Genomic DNA, 17,433 nt, shown 5'->3' with positions numbered 1-17,433 from the left:
CCCATCCGTCCTAAAGCTCCGCCTACTGGTGGGGCCTAAGGCGCGTGGGCCAATCAGAATAGGCCCTGGAGCCTTAGGTCCCACCTGGGGGCACGGCCTGAGGCACATGGTTGGGTTGGGCCCATGTGCCTCAGGCCGCGCCCCCAGGTGGGACATAAGGCTCCAGGGCCTATTCTGATTGGCCCACGCGCCTTAGGCCCCACCAGTAGGCGGAGCTTTAGGATGGATGGGCCAATCCGGCCTCATTCCTTCGTTGGCTGCCTGCCGGACAGGCGGGTTTGGCTCCCGTCTGTCCGGCCAACTACCAAAGGTACGGAGAAGGGGGGTGGGGGGGTCGTGGGGGTCGCCAGGGGGATCGCGGGTCGGCTGGGGGGCGGTCGGAGGTTCTTGGGGGGGGCGGTCGTTGGGGGGGAGGGGGGTTTGCGTCGAGGGCAGGAGGGCCTGGGATCCCTCCTGCCCGTAATGTAGTGCGGGGTGGGGTTAGGGGGTCGCCGTGGCCAGGAGGGTTTGGGCTCCCTTCTGGCCCGATATTGTCGGGAAGTCGGCGGTCCTTCGGGGTGGGGGTGCGAGTGGTCCTGCCGGGGGGGGGGATGTATCGGACGTCGGGGAGTCGGCCGGGCAAGAGGGCTTGGGCTCCCTCTTGCTCCGATCGTGGATGCGGGTGCGGGTGGGAGCGCGTGCGAGCGGTCGTTCGGGGTGGGGGTGCGAGCGGTCCTGCTGGTGGGGTGAATCGGGCGTCGGGCGAGGTGGGAACTATGTTTTAAAACTTTTGTATACCGCGCTCACGCATATAACGCGCGAGGGTTATGCGCGGTAGGTAAAAAAGCGTATAACGCGCGCGTTATATACGTGAAAATACGGTACATCCTGTCTTTAAAGAACAAGAGGTTAGAATTAGAGAATGACACGGTGACAAAATTCATCACCGTTCCCATCCCCGCGGATAACCGCGGGAAATCATCTTCATGTCATTCTTTAAGGAAAGAGGGAAGAATCAGAGTATGAATGGCCACAACCACTGACCCGCAAGCTTTGCTTTGAATAATGCTGGTGTAGAAGGACAGAGGATGAAATAGACACTAGAAAATGACATGGGTTTATTTCCCACGGTTATCCGCGGGGACGGGAACGGTGATGAATTTCGTCACCGTGTCATTCTCTAGTTAGAATAGCCTGTAGTCGTATGCAGAATTTAAAGGAACAATTATGTCCAGCGATTACAAGAGATGAGCAAATGATTGAAGGTAGACACATTTAATGTAGTAAATGCAAAACATATGAGAACAGCAAGGAAAATTTATTCATCCTATCACAAAGAGGGAATACAAATTGAGACACATTAAATCTTGTGATACACTATATGTGGTATATATCAAAATGTGTCCATGGATCAAACGTCCAGACCTTTTAGAACACGGTTTGGTGAACACCGTAGCAGTTTATCATGCACTAAAATGGATGAACCTTTTGTGCCCCACTGTACATCTCATAATCACCCTCTGAATGTACTGAAATGCTGTATAGAAGTGGTCTCAAACTCAAACCCTTAGTGGGGCCACGTTTTGGATTTGTAGGTACTTGGAGGGCTGCTGAAAAAATAGTTAATGTCTTATTAAAGAAATGACAACTTTGCATGAAGTAAAACTCTTTATAGTTTATAAATCTTTCCTTTAACAGTTAAAGGAAAGATTTATAAACTATAAAGAGTTTTACCTTATGCAAAATTGTCATTAACTATTTTTTCTGCGGCCCTCCAAGTACCCTATTTTTTCTGCAGCCCTCACATTTAAAGTTTAATATCTTTCCTTTCTCAAAGCTGACACATTTCAATCACTATATTGAAAATAAAATCATTTTCCCTACCTTTGTTGGCTGGTGACTTTATTTTTCTGTGCTTTTAACTATGTTTCCAGGGCCTTCTTGTCCTTTGACTGTTTTTCTCTCCGTCTTCACTTTCTGCCTTGCATCCATCTTTGGTATTAACTTAATATTCAATTTTTCTGCTTTCTTTTCAAAATCTACATTTCCATGTCTTACCTTCCCTTCTATCTCTCTCTTCTTCCATCCCTATTTCTATGGTCTGATATCTCTTTCCTTTCTCTCCCTCCCTCCCTCCTTCCTTCCTTTCCCCTGGTCTGGCATCTGTCTCCTTCCCTCCCCCAACTTTTTATTTCTTTCACCCTGCCCCCTTCTTTCTTTCTCTCTCTCTCCATGCCCCCTTTCTTTCTATATGTCTGTCTTACTCTCTCTCTCTGTGCCCCCTTTTTTTCTTTCTCCATGCCCTTTCTTTCTTTCTCTCTCCATGCCCCTTTCTGTCTGTGTCCCGTCTTCCTTCTTTCTTTCTGTCTCCCTATCCCCCCTTTCTTTCTTTATTTCTCCCTGCCCTCCCCCGAGCCACCACCATTGGGGAACAGGTCGCCACCACCACAATCGGGGAACAGGCCAGCGCCGAGGTCTTAGCTCTCCCTGCATATCTTCCCCAGCGCGGGGCCAACCAATTCTCGCCACCCGACATCAATTCTAACATCGGAGAGGAAGTTCCGGTCCAGCCAGGCAGCGATTGGCTGGCCCGGAACTTCCTCCCCGACGTTAGAATTGACGTCGGGTGCTGAGAATTGGTCGGCTCCAAGCTGGGGCAGATAAGCAGGGAGAGCTAAGACTTCGGCGTGGCCTATTCCCCAATTACAGTGGCTTGGAGGAGGGCAGTGAGACGGGAAGGGAAGCAGATTGGGAACCTCTGCTTTAGGCGACATTCCCTCCAGAGAGACTTCTGCAAGTCCAATTACAGCAGTCGCAGTCTGTACGCGATTGTCCTCTCCACAATTGGAAAATTTGTGAAGTGGAGAGGACAGATCGTGGGCTGCAAAATAGTCCCTGGGGGGCCGCATGCGGCCCGTGAGCCGCGTGTTTGAGACCACTGCTGTATAGTAGACCATGTGCCATCAATGATGAGAGGGGGGCAATAGGAAATTAGTCCTCCTTAAGAAAGAACAACAATGGATCTACCATTTGTATACGGAGGAACCCAATGGATTGAACCTAAAAATTGAGTGGCACTTTTTTTTTAATGAATACTATAACAACAACTTTGCAAGCCCTCCAGCACTGGAAGCTCACAAGAACCGTGCAAATACAGGGTAATCTTACTTCGTAGACTAGATGAACAGCTGATACTATGACGTTACAGTCTTTGACGTCACAAAATATTTAAACAGGCTGAGCTGCCTTTCTGGCCATCTTTGCCGCTGGCTGAGCTTTAAGTTTGATGCTGATTTGCAGTAAGTTATTTTTGTACAATGTCTGCTTTTAAACTGTGGGCAGTCACAATGCTTATTATGATTTTACAGTTTATTTCAGAAGATAATGTCCTACCCTCCTGCCCCCCTCACGAAGCTTAGAGCAAAACGCTGGTTACCATCGTTGGAGGAGGAAGGCAATCAGGACGCCTTTCACAGCTCTGCTAAAGCAGTTGGATTCACAACGGTTGAGCTCAGCTTTTAAAAGATAAGTAGCTGTAGCCTTAAGTCAATTGAATTCTTTAACGCTGAGCTGTGCAAAATCCTAACTTTAAGGTTATGAAAGCCTGTGTCAGCCACTTCAATTAAAGATTTAAAGAGCATTTAACAATGCTGCACAAGGAGGTTTTTTACAAGCCAGTGAGGTGTTTACCCTATCTAGTCTTTCAGCAAGATTTCATCTGTCTGAAGATGGGGATCTGAGGCTTTTTCCTCCTCGCCTTAGTCTATGAAGCTAAAGTAAATAGTGGGGCTCCCCAGGGGTCTGTGCTGGGCCCACTGCTTTTTACATATTTATCAGTGATCTAGAGATGGGAATAACTAGTGAGATAATTAAATTTGCTGATGACACAAAGTTGTTAAATCACAAGAGGATTGTGAAAAACTGCAAGAGGACCTTGTGAGACTGAAGACTGGTCATCAACATGGCAGATGACTTTTAATGTGAACAAGTGCAAAGTGATGCATGTGGGAAAGAGGAACCCAAACTATAGCTATGTGATGCTGGATTCTGTGTAAGGAGTCACTGCCCAGAAAAAGGATCTATGGTAAGTGTCATTGCAGAGAATACGTTGAAACCCTCAGCTCAATGCATGGCGGTGTCTAAGAAATCAAATATAATGTTAGGAATTATCAGGGCTCAGGGGTGATATGAAAGAGGTCTATAAAATAATGAGTGGAGTGGAAAAGGTAGATGTGAATCACTTGTTCACTCTTTCCAAAAATACTAGGACTAGGGGACATGCGCTGAAGCTTATTAAGTAGTAGATTTAAAATAAACTGGAGAAAATATTTCTTCACACAACATGTAATTAAACTCTGGAATTTGTTGCTGGAGAATGTGGTGAAATCAGCTTAGCGGGGTTTAAAAAAAGTTTGGATAATTTCCTAAAAGAGAAGTCCATAGGTCATTATTGAGATGGCTTGGGGAAATCCACTGCTTATTCCTAGGACTATCTGGGATCTAGCTAGATACTTGGGACCTAGGTTGGCCACTATTGGAAACAGGATACTTGGCTTGATGGACCTTCAGTCTGTCCCATTATGGCAATTCTTATGTTCTTAATAAGGCCATTTCTAACAGTAAACATATACAATCCCATTCTCTCTCTGTAATACGTTATTCTTGGGGTCCAGTAAAGCTAATTACCTAAGAATTCATTCACACAATTGAAAATACTGTCATACATATAAAAATATACTGTGTAAACAGAAGGGATTTGACATTAAATGCTTTTATAAAATCAAGAATTAATCTGTATGGGAGAAAGTTTATATAGATGGAGAGGAACCGTGCATTGTGAACAAACAATGGAAGCTGGTTTTGATTAATGTGTGGTAGGCAGTCAAATTGTATCAAACACTACTGCTCAGATCAAAAGGCACAGACCATTTGGCTTTGTGTTTTGTTGACGACCTGATGATTCAGCTAGGATAACTCACAGGATGTGCTACATTAGTGCTTCCAGCGAAGTTTGTTTTTTATACTCCCAGTTTTATCAGAAAGTTAGATAACTTGGCAAATATGCGGTAAACTATATGAAACTTTTTAGTGTGAGAAAAGGAGGACTATCCAGTTTGTGGCTCCAAATACCTGTAGGACATTTTGAATAATTATTTTTAAAAGGGTATCCAATATCTACTAGTTCATCTCAGCAGGGTCCCAATGCACATTGCACGATTTAACACACATCAGGCACGAAAGAAGGCCCCAAATGAGGAAAGGTTGGCAACATATATTCAATACCTTAACTGCATGAAAACTTCCAAAAGAGCAAACAGAGAAGGAACCATTGTTAAGATTAGAAGTTACAAACTGAAAAAGCTATATGATTCAGCAAGTCTCAGTCAATGCTCCCTGAAAGTCACATTCTGGAAGCTTCAAAGGGATAAAAATATGAAAAAGGGATTGATGTGACATCCACAATCAAGACCCTAGAAAAATCAATGTTAATTTGATTTTATGGTCCAAGGAGTAAATCTCTGTATATACCAAGCTTACAGCTAATACAGTATATGTTTCACAAAAGCTGGAGGTATATACTATATAATGTCCAAGCTGATGGAATCAGCAATAGCATAACACTTCCCTTCCAGTTTAAACCACAGACACACACAATATCTTAAAACCGAACCACCGCACAAAATGTAAATGCAACTCCTCCCCCTAATATTAGGGAAAATATATCTCCATAGTAGTTTCTGTCAGCTGCTAAGTTTTTCAAAGTCCTATACTTCCACAACAGCACCCTTATTAAAAACACAAAAACCCTACTACACAATAAACAGGCTTTAAAGACCAAAGCTTCTGAACTCCCAATATAGAAGAACTAATCCTTTCTTTCAGAGTTAATAAAATCAATACCACATAAAGTTGCTCTCAAGCTTCAGACGCAGATAAGACAGTTAAATCCGTAACACATAACTGGTTCGCACTCAGGTGAGACAACTTACGAGGAAAGGGTCTACAGAGAACGTCCTAGTGCAGGGGTGTCCAATGTCGGTCCTCGGGGGCCGCAATCCAGTCGGGTTTTCAGGATTTCCCCAATGAATATGCATGAGATCTATTAGCATACAATGAAAGCAGTGCATGCAAATAGACCTCATGTATATTCATTGGGGAAATCCTGAAAATCCGACTGGACTGCGGCCCTCGAGGACCGACATTGGACACCCCTGTCCTAGAGGATACAACCGTAATCACCCAAGAAAAAACAAACTTATGTGAACATACCTTAGTTTGACAACGGATAGCATCATAATTACAGCTTCTGCAGATGGAAAAAACAAGTCTAGGAGTTAATTCTGAGGGTTCAGTAAAAAGTTGCATACAAATACATAAGAGCAACAAAACAGTCTATCACTAGTTCCCATACCCCGCATTTCTGCATTCCCTGGAGCTTTAGACTTCTCCATGCACTTCCAATTAACTTTCGCCCCAACTCCCTCCTCCCCGCACCAGCCTCTGACGTGAAACCAAAAACTCATCTTTCCCCAGCGCACGCGCCCCGCTTCTTCCTTCACACCTGCGCAGTTTAGTGAAACGCTGTTTGAACCGCGCGAGCCCCCGTAGGCTCAAAAACCTCTGTCCGAAGAGTTTTACTTCAAAGTGCGCAAGCGTAAGGGAGGCGTCGGGGCGCCTGCGTCACGGAAGGAGGAGCGGCTGGAGACGAGCGTCAGACAGACAGGCGCAGGGAGGAGGGTTTTAAAGGAAAAAAAAAAGAAAGGGGGGAAAAGTAGGGGGTAGCCACGCTCAAAACTTCAAATCCACAGAGAAGCGAAGATTCGGGGGAACAGGCTATAACTAGGCACAAGGAAATCTTTAAATGTGCGTAAGCGGTATGCAATTGCTGCATTTGTCCGAACAATTTCTGTTGACCCTTGTAGCTGGGGATTTGTTGTTCTGGGGTGGTTTTTTTTCCATTTTGGGTGGAGTAATAGTTAGCTTCTTTCTGGAAGCTCTAGATAAGCATATATTTTGGTTATACAACTTTCATGGAGGAGGACGGCTTGGTACGCGGTGAGGAATTGGGCAACGTTATAGTTATTAGATTTGCATGAGCTTTTGCAGCGCCCGTTATTGAGCAAGTGCCTTCATTTTATACAGAGATGGTTGGGTGGGGGGGCTTTGTTGTCGTTAATTTACTATCCCTAATCGATTTGAAATGATGTTTATGTTACGTGACAGCAGTTACGTTCAGTGTTGAACTGGACCCGGCCTTCATCTGTTGCAGAAAACCTTTTTGCTTCGATTTTATGGAAGTGTCAGTCCCTGGCTAACCTGTTTTCCTAGATTGTTTTAAGTTTGGATGTATTTCATGTGTTATAGGACTAGGCCCTAGAATTTTAAGAGTCATTTGCTTCCCGAACAGTAGCTTAAAGGGTTAAAATCTTTGCTCTGATAATCTGTAGCTGTGAAAAATGATATTTATTTCTATATCTATACCAAGCGTTTGGGGGGTATTTTTTCAGCATTTTATAACTATGGGGAAATATGCAACCTTAGTAAAGTATCTGAATATGAATGGTAGTGCTTTACTTGGTACCTGTTATATATATTCCAGGAAGCAGCAAGACGTACCACTTAAAACTTAAAGGAATCTATTTTTCATGACATGCCTGTGTTTTCATACTTATGTCTAGGTTAAGAAAAAAAACACCCCATCAGATTCCTTCTTCCACCCAATCAATGTGTATTGAAAACTGGACACGACCCTATGTTCTCTGGTATATGTTGAAGAGGCACCAATGCAAACATTGGTCTCTGGGTGCTGCAGAATATGATATGCCATTGAGATGAGCCAACATGCATAAGTTATTCTAGGAGAGGGAATACAGGCACAAATATAATATCACAAGCTGCCTTTCCCTTTGGGAAAGTGAGTAAATAAAAATGAGCAAATACAACCAGAGCCTCAAGGTATCCTACAGATTTGCAGGAACCAAGGATTGGGTTAAGGATGTGTGATTGCCTGCACCCCCCTCCTTTTTCTTGTGTGACCTGTAATTCTCCACCTTGTTTTTTATGTTAACAATGCACACAGAGGAAGAGGAGGAGCATCAGCAAATCCTTTTTGTTTATCCTTGTCTGCTGCCCAGGGTTGTGAAGCTTTGAACCATATGATACGATGGTGTTCCAAAAGGTTTAAAAACAGGCTTCAGGAGGCAATGGGAGAGAAAGTGGCCTCATACACCACACTCCTACTGTCACCCTTAGGAGCAATGGTGGGGAATAGGGAAGGGGTTATTAAGTGGGATTGGAGAATGAAGGGGCCCTAGGGGGATCAGGGGCCAGTAACTTAGGGATGGAGGAGAGCAGATCATGTGGTGAATGAGAGAGACTGATCAGGAGGGGCTTGAGGCTGAGAAGGGGATTGACTTGTGTTGAGGGGACAATCGGAAGGGCTTTGGAAATGAAAATCAGATTGACAGTAGAAAGGACAATGTGAGAGAGTAGGTGAACAGAACAGTCTTTGTGCAACAGTGGTAGGAAAATCCAGTCAATCCTGATGGATGCATACATACACACCTCTAAGTGCATGCAGGATTTAGGGGGTGTGGGGAATTAAAGAGAAGGAATATAACTGGAGCCAGTTGAGGGACACTTGCCTCCTTCTGTTTTCCAAATCACTAAGCCTCATCCCAGACCTTCGAGATCTGTTATGCACCTCTTTTCTTCACCCCTCCCCTAGTTTTCTTTCTTTACCTTCTTGTTTTTACCTATCCCCCCCCCCCTTGGCCTCCCTTTCGCTCTCCCCATTCTAGTCTTCTCTGCAAACCCCCCTTCTTCCCACCCTTTCTGATCCTTTGCCTCTCCCCCCTTGTTCTCCTCTTTACCCAGTTTTTCACTCCTTTTCTGCTGATATTTAAGATGTCTCTTTAGCAAAAAAAAAAAAAGAACAAAAGCAGGGTTCAAAATGTGTTTTTGTAATGGGAAATTAAATTTTACACCATCTAATGTGCAGATGCAATAGAATTGTTGCAGGAATTAAAAAGTTTGTAATACTTGTCGAAAAAGCAGAAAAGAGATTATAACAATTAAAAGATGGAAATACAGATTTTAAAGTGCATTTAAATACAAACATATTTAATAAAAATGAAAAGGAAGGGATGAACAAAATCCTAATATCAGTAAGCAGAGCAGAAAACATCATGATAAAAATTGATACAGCACATAATACATTGAGTAAGGAAACCTTAAGTTTATGAAGTTTGTACAACTTTTCTTATTGCTGTTAACTTACAGCAGAGGTGTCAAAGTCCCTCCTCAAGGGCCACAATCCAGTTGGGTTTTCAGGCTTTCCCCAATTAATATTCCTGAGATCTATTTGCATGCACTGCTTTCATTGTATGCTAATAGATCTCAAACATATTCATTGGGGGAAATCCTGAAAACCCGACTGGATTGCGGTCCTCAAGGAGGGACTTTGACACCCATGACTTACAGGTATAATCTTGATTTCTTTACAGGCAACTGGGAAATAATGAATGCAACAAACTCAGCTATGTTTGATCTATTAGTAGGCATGAAGAGAGCTGAATTTAGGGGCCCTTTTACTAAAGCTTAGCATGTGCTAATGGACAGTAGTCTGTGCTAAATGCTGCATATCTTATTTATGGGCCACTTGGCACATAGCTTGCACTTTTATATTCAATGGTGCACACTGAGCTTTAGTAAAGGGGCCCCTTAATTAGATATTACTGTATCTTTTTTTTAACATGTGAATAGTTATTTTGCAAAGAGGTATCTGATTGTGAACCTTTATAGGTTATATTGGTCATGTTTCATTGGATAATACAAAAAAATGTGAATCAGCATCTGTCACAGATAATACGTGAAAAAAATCTTTCAAAATATTTTTGGAAAAAGCATTTGTTTAATACATATATTTTTTGGAAAAAAATGTATGAAATTTGCATTGGGGATCAGATAATTTTTGGAAACATCTTAACGCTTTTATAATTATTTAGCTTGCAAAAATAGCATAGTCACTTGGGGGAAGAAGCACTAGTCATGTAGTCATCGGGGATTAAATCTCAAAAGGTTGCCTAAAGTTAGGCACTGGGATGCTGTGTGCAAAGTCCACAGTTACTGTATATGCCTACCTTTTAAGCCTGAGTACTTTTGCCAGCTCAGAATGGTATAAATGCTTGTGCTTGACTGTTGCAAGTTAGGCATATAACTGCTAGTATTCAGTAATCTTTGCACATAAGTGCTAGTAATGACTAACCTGCTACCCATGCCCCTTCCAGATCTGTCCCTTCCAAGTCTAAACCCCCCCCCCCCATCTTTTGCAGTTTACATTATAGATTTTCATGCTCAATTTCTGAATCCTAAGGGAAGTTGTGTGTAACAGCTAATTATAGACTATTAGCATTTAATTATTAAGTTAGGTTTGTAACACACTATTCTTTAACTTGCATGTGTAAAGTGTGCACAAGTTTATTGAATTATAAAGCTAATGGCTTGATTTAGGGCCCATAAAGGAAAGATTCCAGAAGTAGCCATGGTGCTTAGTAAGGACATTTTCTACAGTGACTAGGCTACACAAGTTAGAAGGGGGAAAATTGGCAATCATGGTTTCCAGTCCTGGTTCTGCTTAAGCTGAAAGCTTAGTACTTATCAATATAAGCTTAAGTAGTCGTCTTCCCAAATACAACAGTAAAGCAGCAGTGTCCTGGCTAGTATTGCATTATAATAAATCATCACAATGGTTGTTGTTTTGCTAGCGGTGGGCTCTAGGCAAACATCTGTATCAGATATTTATCTGTTAAAAGTTGTAAGAATAATACAATATATTGAATGACCACATTAAACTAATGTTACTAAAATGTGATAAAGTTTTGCTTTCACTGGATTTTTACATGCAAAAATTAAACATTTATTTATTTACAAAATGTGCTTATCAGTATGAGTGTAAGTACTCCTCTTCCCAAATACAGAGGTGTAAAGGTTTAGCAACTACCTTGGATAAAGTTATCATTTATATCTGTGGTCTCAAACTCAAATCTTTGCAGGGCCACATTTTGGATTTGTAGGTACTTGGAGGGCCACAGAAAAAAATAGTTAATGTCTTATTAAAGAAACATAGTAACATAACAGATGACGGCAGATAAAAAGACCTGAATGGTCCATCCAGTCTGCACAACCCGATTCAATTTAAATTTTTTTAATTTTTTCTTCTTAGCTATTTCTGGGCAAGAATCCTAAGCTCTACCCGGTACTGTGCTTGGGTTCCAACTGCCAAAATCTCCGTTAAAACCTACTCCATCCCATCTAAACCCTCCCAGCCATGGAAGCCCTCTCCAGCCCATCCTTCCCCAAACGGCCATATACAGACACAGACCGTGCAATTCTGCCCAGTACTGGCCTTAGTTCAATATTTAATATTATTTTCTGATTCTAGATCCTGTGTTCATCCCACGCTTTTTTGAACTTAGTCTCCGTTTTCCTCTCGGGAGCACATTCCAAGCATCCACCACCCTCTCCGTAAAGTAGAATTTCCTAACATTGCTCTTGAATCTACCACCCCTTAACCTCAAATTATGTACTCTGGTTTTACCATTTTCCTTTCTCTGGAAAAGATTTTGTTCTACATTAATACCCTTCAAGTATTTGAATGTCTGAATCGTATTTCCCCTGTCCCTCCTTTCCTCTAGGGCAGGGATGTCCAGTGTCGGTCCTCGAGGGCCGCAGTCCAGTCGGATTTTCAGGATTTCCCCAATGAATATACATGAGGTCTATTTGCATGCACTGCTTTCATTGTATGCTAATAGATCTCATGCATATTCATTGGGGAAATCCTGAAAACCTGACTGGATTGCGGCCCTTGAGGACCGACATTGGACACCCCTGCTCTAGGGTATACATATTCAGGGCTTCTAGTTTTGCATTAGGTAAAACTCTTTATAGTCTATAAATATTTCCTTTATCTGTTAAAGCTGGGGTGTCCAATGTCGGTACTCGAGGGCCGCAATCCAGTCGGGTTTTCAGGTTTTCCCCAATGAATATGCATGAGATCTATTTGCATGCACTGCTTTCATTGTATGCTAATAGATCTCATACATATTCATTGGGGAAATCCTGAAAACCTGACTGGATTGCGGCCCTCGAGGACCGACATTGGGACTAGAGAATGACACGGTGGCGGTTTACCCGCGGCCACCGCATTTTAGCTGCGGGTCACCCGCCGAAACGGGGAACGAAAACTAGCAGTCGCTGCGGCGACGGGGACAAGGCCATTCACCGCCCGTGGGGCGGTGAATGGTCTTGTCCCCGCAGTGAGGCATGAAGAATCGCGCGGTCCCCGCAGCCCACACCCGCCTGCCCAATCGATCCTAGTGATTAGCCAGCTCTCTCCCTTCTCCTCACCTTAGTTTGTAGGTTTTCTTTTTCGGCGACCCGCACGCTATCAGAGAGCCGCGCACCCGCTGCTGCTCAGTTTCGATCTTCTGCTCTGACACAACCGGAAACAGGAAGTTGCAGCAGAGCAGAAGATTCAACACTGAGCAGCCGCGCGTGCGCGGCTCTTTGGGAAAGCGTGCAGGTCGCCTAAAAAGAATGCCTACAAACTAAGGTGAGGAGAAGGGAGAGAGCTGGCTAAACACTAGGATCGATTGGGCAGGCGGGTTGTGGCTGCAGGGACCGTGCGATCGCTCGCGGCTCAAATTGGAAGGAGGGAGTGAAAGGGAAAAGGATTCTGGGCCAAGGGGATGAAGACGGAAAGAAAAACCCACAGCAGGAAAGAAAGGGAAGGACAGGCAGGTGAGCCAGATGCTAGAAGCAGGGGGGGGAAAGAAAGAGGGAAAAAAGCTAGATGGGGTTGAAAAGAAGAGACACACTGGTATGGAAGAGGAAGATAGGGAAAATCTGGACACAGGAAGGTAACAGAAAGGGGAAATTATATGCATGGGGCATAGGGACAGAGACATAAAGGGGACATGCCATGGGAATGGTATATGGACACAGGGGGGGGGGGCAATGGCAGATACATAGGGGAGATATTAGAAATGGGGAAAATAGGAGCACAGAAGCGAGATGGTTTGTGGGGATGGGACAGGGACCGAGCTTTCAGGCTCCAGTGGCTTGCACAAATTACATTGTAACATGCCATGAAAATAAGAGGGAGGAAGGTAGGTAGATAGATAGGCCACGCCAGAGGAGCTGAAGGGTAGTAGAAAGGAACAGATGGTAAAGGAGGAAGGGAAGGGTGGTGGTGGAAAGGAATAGGACAGACATTGAAGGAGGGTGGAGAGGAACAGACCCTGAAGGGAAATGTGGAAGACAGAGTGGGAAGAAGGCAGATGCCAGACTATGGGGGAGCGGAGGGAAGAAGATGGGTGCTAGACCAATTGGGGGGGGGTGAAGGGAGAGGCACAGTAACAGCAAATGGAAGACGCAGAGAGAAGACACACAGTGGATGGAAGGAATTGAATGAGAAGATGTGGAAAGCAGAAACCAGACAAAGGTAGAAAAAAAATTCTATTTATTTATTTATTTTTTGCTTTCGGATAAAGTAGCATATTAGTTGTGTTGATAAAAATTTATAAACAAAGCCCTGCCAGCTGAACATCTCTTTCTCTAGTTCAGCAGTAGGAACTTTGATTTATAAGAAAGGAATAAGCTAAATATTACAGTACTAAGGCTTATATGGATGCAGCGGGGACGGTGACGGGGCGGTGAATGGGATGGCAGTGGCGGTGACGGGGCGGTGAAAGGGATGGCGGTGACGGTGACGGGGCGGTGAAGGGAACGGCGGTGACGGGGACAGATTTTTTCCCCCGTGTCATTCTCTAATTGGGACACCCCTGTGTTAAAGGAAAGATTTATAAAGTATTAAGAGCTTTACCTCATGCAAAATTGTCATTTCTTTAATAAGACATTATTTTTTCTGCGGCCCTTCGAGTACCTTATTTTTTTCTGTAGCCCTCGCAGTTAAAGTTTAACATCTTTCCTTTCTCAGAACTGAAACATTTCAATCACTATATTGAAATAAAATAATTTTCCCTACCTTTGTTGTCTGGTGACTTTATTTTTCTGTGCTTTTAACTATGTTTCCAGGGCTTTCTTGTCCATTGACTGTTTTTCTCTGTCTTCACTTTCTGCCTTGCATCCATCTTTGACATTAACTTAACATTCAGTTTTTCTGCTTTCTTCTCATAATCTACGTTTCCATGTCTTACCTTCCCATCTCTCTCTCCTTCCCTCCCTATTTCCATGGTCTGATATCGCTCTCCTTCCCTGCTCCCCCCCCCCAGTGTAATATTTCTCTTTCCCTTCCTCCTGTCTGCCCCCTGCAGTCCATCTTCCTTCCCTTCCTCCTTTCTAGCCCCCCTCCCAGTCCAATATTTCTCCCTCCTTTCCTACATTTTTTTTCTCTCTTCGTCCTGAATTGCTTCTCCTCTGATCCTCCTTCCCTCAACCAAACATTTCTCTCTCTCCCTCCATGAGTCCAACTTTTCACTCTCTCCCCTCTTCCCCAGTGTAACATTTCTCCTTCCCTCCTTTCTATCCTCCCCATCCATCTTGCCTTCTCCATGAGTCCAACACTTTGTGCCTCCTGCACTACTTTCTCTCTCTGTCCTGCCTCTTCCCTCAGTGGCATCCCTCCTTCACACACCCCAACCCAACATGCTCTCTCCATGCATCATCTCACTCTCCCCTCCAGTGTGTAGCACCTTTCCTTTCCCTCCCTTTCTGCCAGGTCCAGCAGCACCTCTTCTCCCTTCCTTTTACCTCTCCCTTGTCCAGCAGTGCCCCTTCTCTCTTCCTTCCTCCCCTTATCCAGCAGTACCTGGTCTTGTAAATGATCTCGCATACTGGGCAGGAAGAGAGGCTCCAGCGTCGGCGTCGGCGTCAGCTGACTTGCAACTTCCTGCAGCCGTCACATATGCCAGGACTCTTGCCTTCGCATATCTGCCGGATACGCGAAGGCAGGTGTCCCAGCATATGTTGACGGCTGCAGGAAGTTACAAGTAAGCCAATGCCGGAGCTTCTCTTCCTGCCCAGTGTGCAAGATTGCACTGGCATTAGCTGACTTGCAACTGCTTGCTGCCGTCGCGTATGCCGGGACTCCTGCCTTCGCGCTGCCTTTCTTCCTGCCCAGAATGCTGGATTGAGTACAAGACCGCGGGCCACAAAATAGTACCGAGGGGCCACGAGTTTGAGACCGTTGATTTATATGAAGAACAATGGTTCTAGGGCTGCAGTGACGAGTCTCGCTGCTTTTCCCCATAAGAGAGCATGAGATGTTTTTTCTCTAACATTGACTGGTTGAATTTTGACTTTGTGAAGAAATTTTTGAACTTTTTAAAACCCAACTACCGTATATACTCGTATATAAGATGATCTGAATATAAGTCGAGGTACCCTTTTCCCCCCAAAAGGAGGAAAAAAGGTTGACTCAAATATAAGCTTTTTTTGGGGGGTGGGGGTTAATATTCATGTACCCTCCCAAGATCTGCTCCCAGATCCCCTCACTCCCTGCCAGGCTCTCCACCCTGTCCCATCCTTCCTCCCCTGTACCATGTCCCCCTCTCTCCCAATATCCTGCAGGCCTCCACTGAGCCTGCCGTATGTCCTTGTGGTTGACCAGGACAGGAGGGAATCCTCCTGTCTCCTGTCCCAGTTAACTCTGACAATTTTTTTCCTCCCTTTTGCAGATAGGTAGATATTGGAAAAGCCCAGGCATTATGGTGGTCTTTTTATTTTGCTCTCTCTGCAACCCTGTGTCAAGAAATACACGGAAGAACGCACGCATATTCCAATCCGTACCATTCCAGGACACCCAGGCTTTGCTGTTTTTGACTTGGTTGCAGTATGCAATTAATTCATATTGGTTTTTGGTTTATTTTCAGGGCAGACTACTGGAAATCACAGCCCAAGAAGTTCTGTACATACTGCAAGTGCTGGATAGCGGACAACAAGCCTGTATGATCTGTTACTGAGTTCTCATAGTACTCTTAGATTTGAAATTACTTTGCATTTCCCACCTTATTCTTTGTGCATGAGCTACCTTATAAAACGCACACATTTTGTACAAAAATGCATATTACATTTCTAGAAGTTTAGTAGCTTGATGTTTGAGGTTTGGTTATGATGGCAAGCTTTTGAGGAAGGAGAGAGGGAATGGATTTAGGTTATATTAGTGTTCTGTTTATATTGGTGAGAATTTACAGGAGCCAGCACCAAACAGCAGCGCCAAAGTGCACTCCTGCTTGGTGCCACTCGGGCTGAAGAAACCCGATCTCGCAGCAGCCACCACTACCGGTTAGCTGCGGGGCAGGAGTGCGGAAAGCTTGCTCCTACCCGCGACACCTCTAGACCACCAGGGATTGGCAGATGAGGGAGGACAGAGGGCAGAGCCTGGGAGGGGGGCTGGGTGCAGAGTCTGGAGAGAGGGAAGGAAGGAAGGCGCTGGGTACAGAGCCTGACAAGGGTTGGGAGGGAAGGTCACTGGGTGCAGAACTTGACAGGGAGGGGGCTGGGTGCAATGCCTGACAGGGGAGGGAATGAAGGGGGCTGGGTGCAGTGCCTGGCAGAGGAGGGAGGAGGGGGCTGGGTGCAGAGCCTGATAGGGCAGGGCATTTGAATATTAAGCCGCCTGACTTATAGTTGTAGGAATGAGGCTTCACACAGGCGACCCTAATGGATGTTATCTCACCCTTTTATTGAGTATCTTAACTCCCTTAATTACTTAGCTAATGCTTTGCAAGGTTACAGTTTCATCATGCATTTACAGTGTGGATTATAACAAGGTAACTCACTTATTTACATATCTAATGTGATTCTCAAAGCTACTATCTCACGTGACATGAATACATCATAACGGTTACAATAAAGTGATTCCCTTGTGTACACTTCTAATATGTCTAAAAGCTTATTATAGCATGTGACATTCCAAAGGTTATAATGCATGCTCCTTAAACTCAGCGTGTGACAGAGGCCTGCTTTTGCACATAGGCAAAGTCTGCTTCCCATATAAGGAATACTTAAACAAGATAAAGGTTAACTTGTGTCAGGTTAATATGTGACAGGGATCTTGTGACGAGAGGGGAGGGAGGAATGCCTCAGCATTCTGTCACAAGGTGCTAACATTTTCCCTTTAGAATGGCTGCGTGGCAAGAGGGGAGAGGGAATGAGGAAGGATTCATAATTCTTTTACAGGGCTCAGATCAGTGTGCTAATATGGCCTTGTATCAGAATTGCATCCCTACATATAGGCAGGTCAGCCATTTTTCCTCCTTTTTGGGGGGAAAATGGGTCTCGATTTATATTAGAGTATATATGGTATGCTTTTTGTATTGCTAACAGCACTGCTGCAAAGAATCAGCATTATGTATTTTTGTAAGCACGTACAGAATGAACAAGGGTTTACAGACCAGGAAGCCCTTACCTGTAAAATAGTATCTGTTATAA

At 44.2% G+C, this 17,433-nt stretch overlaps 2 protein-coding genes across 6 annotated transcripts in view; one reads left to right on the top strand and one right to left on the bottom strand.

Annotated features, from left to right (window-relative positions):
- The window catches only part of ELF1 (E74 like ETS transcription factor 1), a 242,524-nt gene extending 235,993 nt beyond the window's left edge, over positions 1-6,531 (bottom strand). Inside the window, exons 1-2 of the mRNA XM_033950621.1 lie at positions 6,392-6,531; positions 6,250-6,286 (exon numbers count right to left, since the gene is read on the bottom strand). The gene's annotated coding sequence lies outside the window, so the exon portion shown is untranslated. The remainder of the gene's footprint in view (positions 1-6,249; positions 6,287-6,391) is intronic.
- A 160-nt stretch (positions 6,532-6,691) lies between these two features.
- The window catches only part of WBP4 (WW domain binding protein 4), a 93,390-nt gene continuing 82,648 nt past the window's right edge, over positions 6,692-17,433 (top strand). For 2 of the 5 annotated variants that reach the window (XM_033950632.1, XM_033950628.1), the window contains exons 1-2: positions 13,432-13,483; positions 15,873-15,945. In XM_033950632.1, the coding sequence (XP_033806523.1) occupies positions 13,458-13,483; positions 15,873-15,945 (99 nt within the window). In that variant the 5' untranslated portion in view covers positions 13,432-13,457. Of the gene's footprint in view, positions 6,855-13,431; positions 13,484-15,872; positions 15,946-17,433 lie in introns of those variants that run through there. The other 3 variants (XM_033950629.1, XM_033950630.1, XM_033950631.1) reach the window with 3 other exon arrangements.

Source organism: Geotrypetes seraphini, chromosome 6 (assembly GCF_902459505.1).
Source record: "Geotrypetes seraphini chromosome 6, aGeoSer1.1, whole genome shotgun sequence".
Taxonomy (NCBI): Eukaryota; Metazoa; Chordata; class Amphibia; order Gymnophiona; family Dermophiidae; genus Geotrypetes; species Geotrypetes seraphini.
Note: the sequence above shows the minus strand (reverse complement) of the source record. Positions and strands in the feature narration are given on the sequence as shown.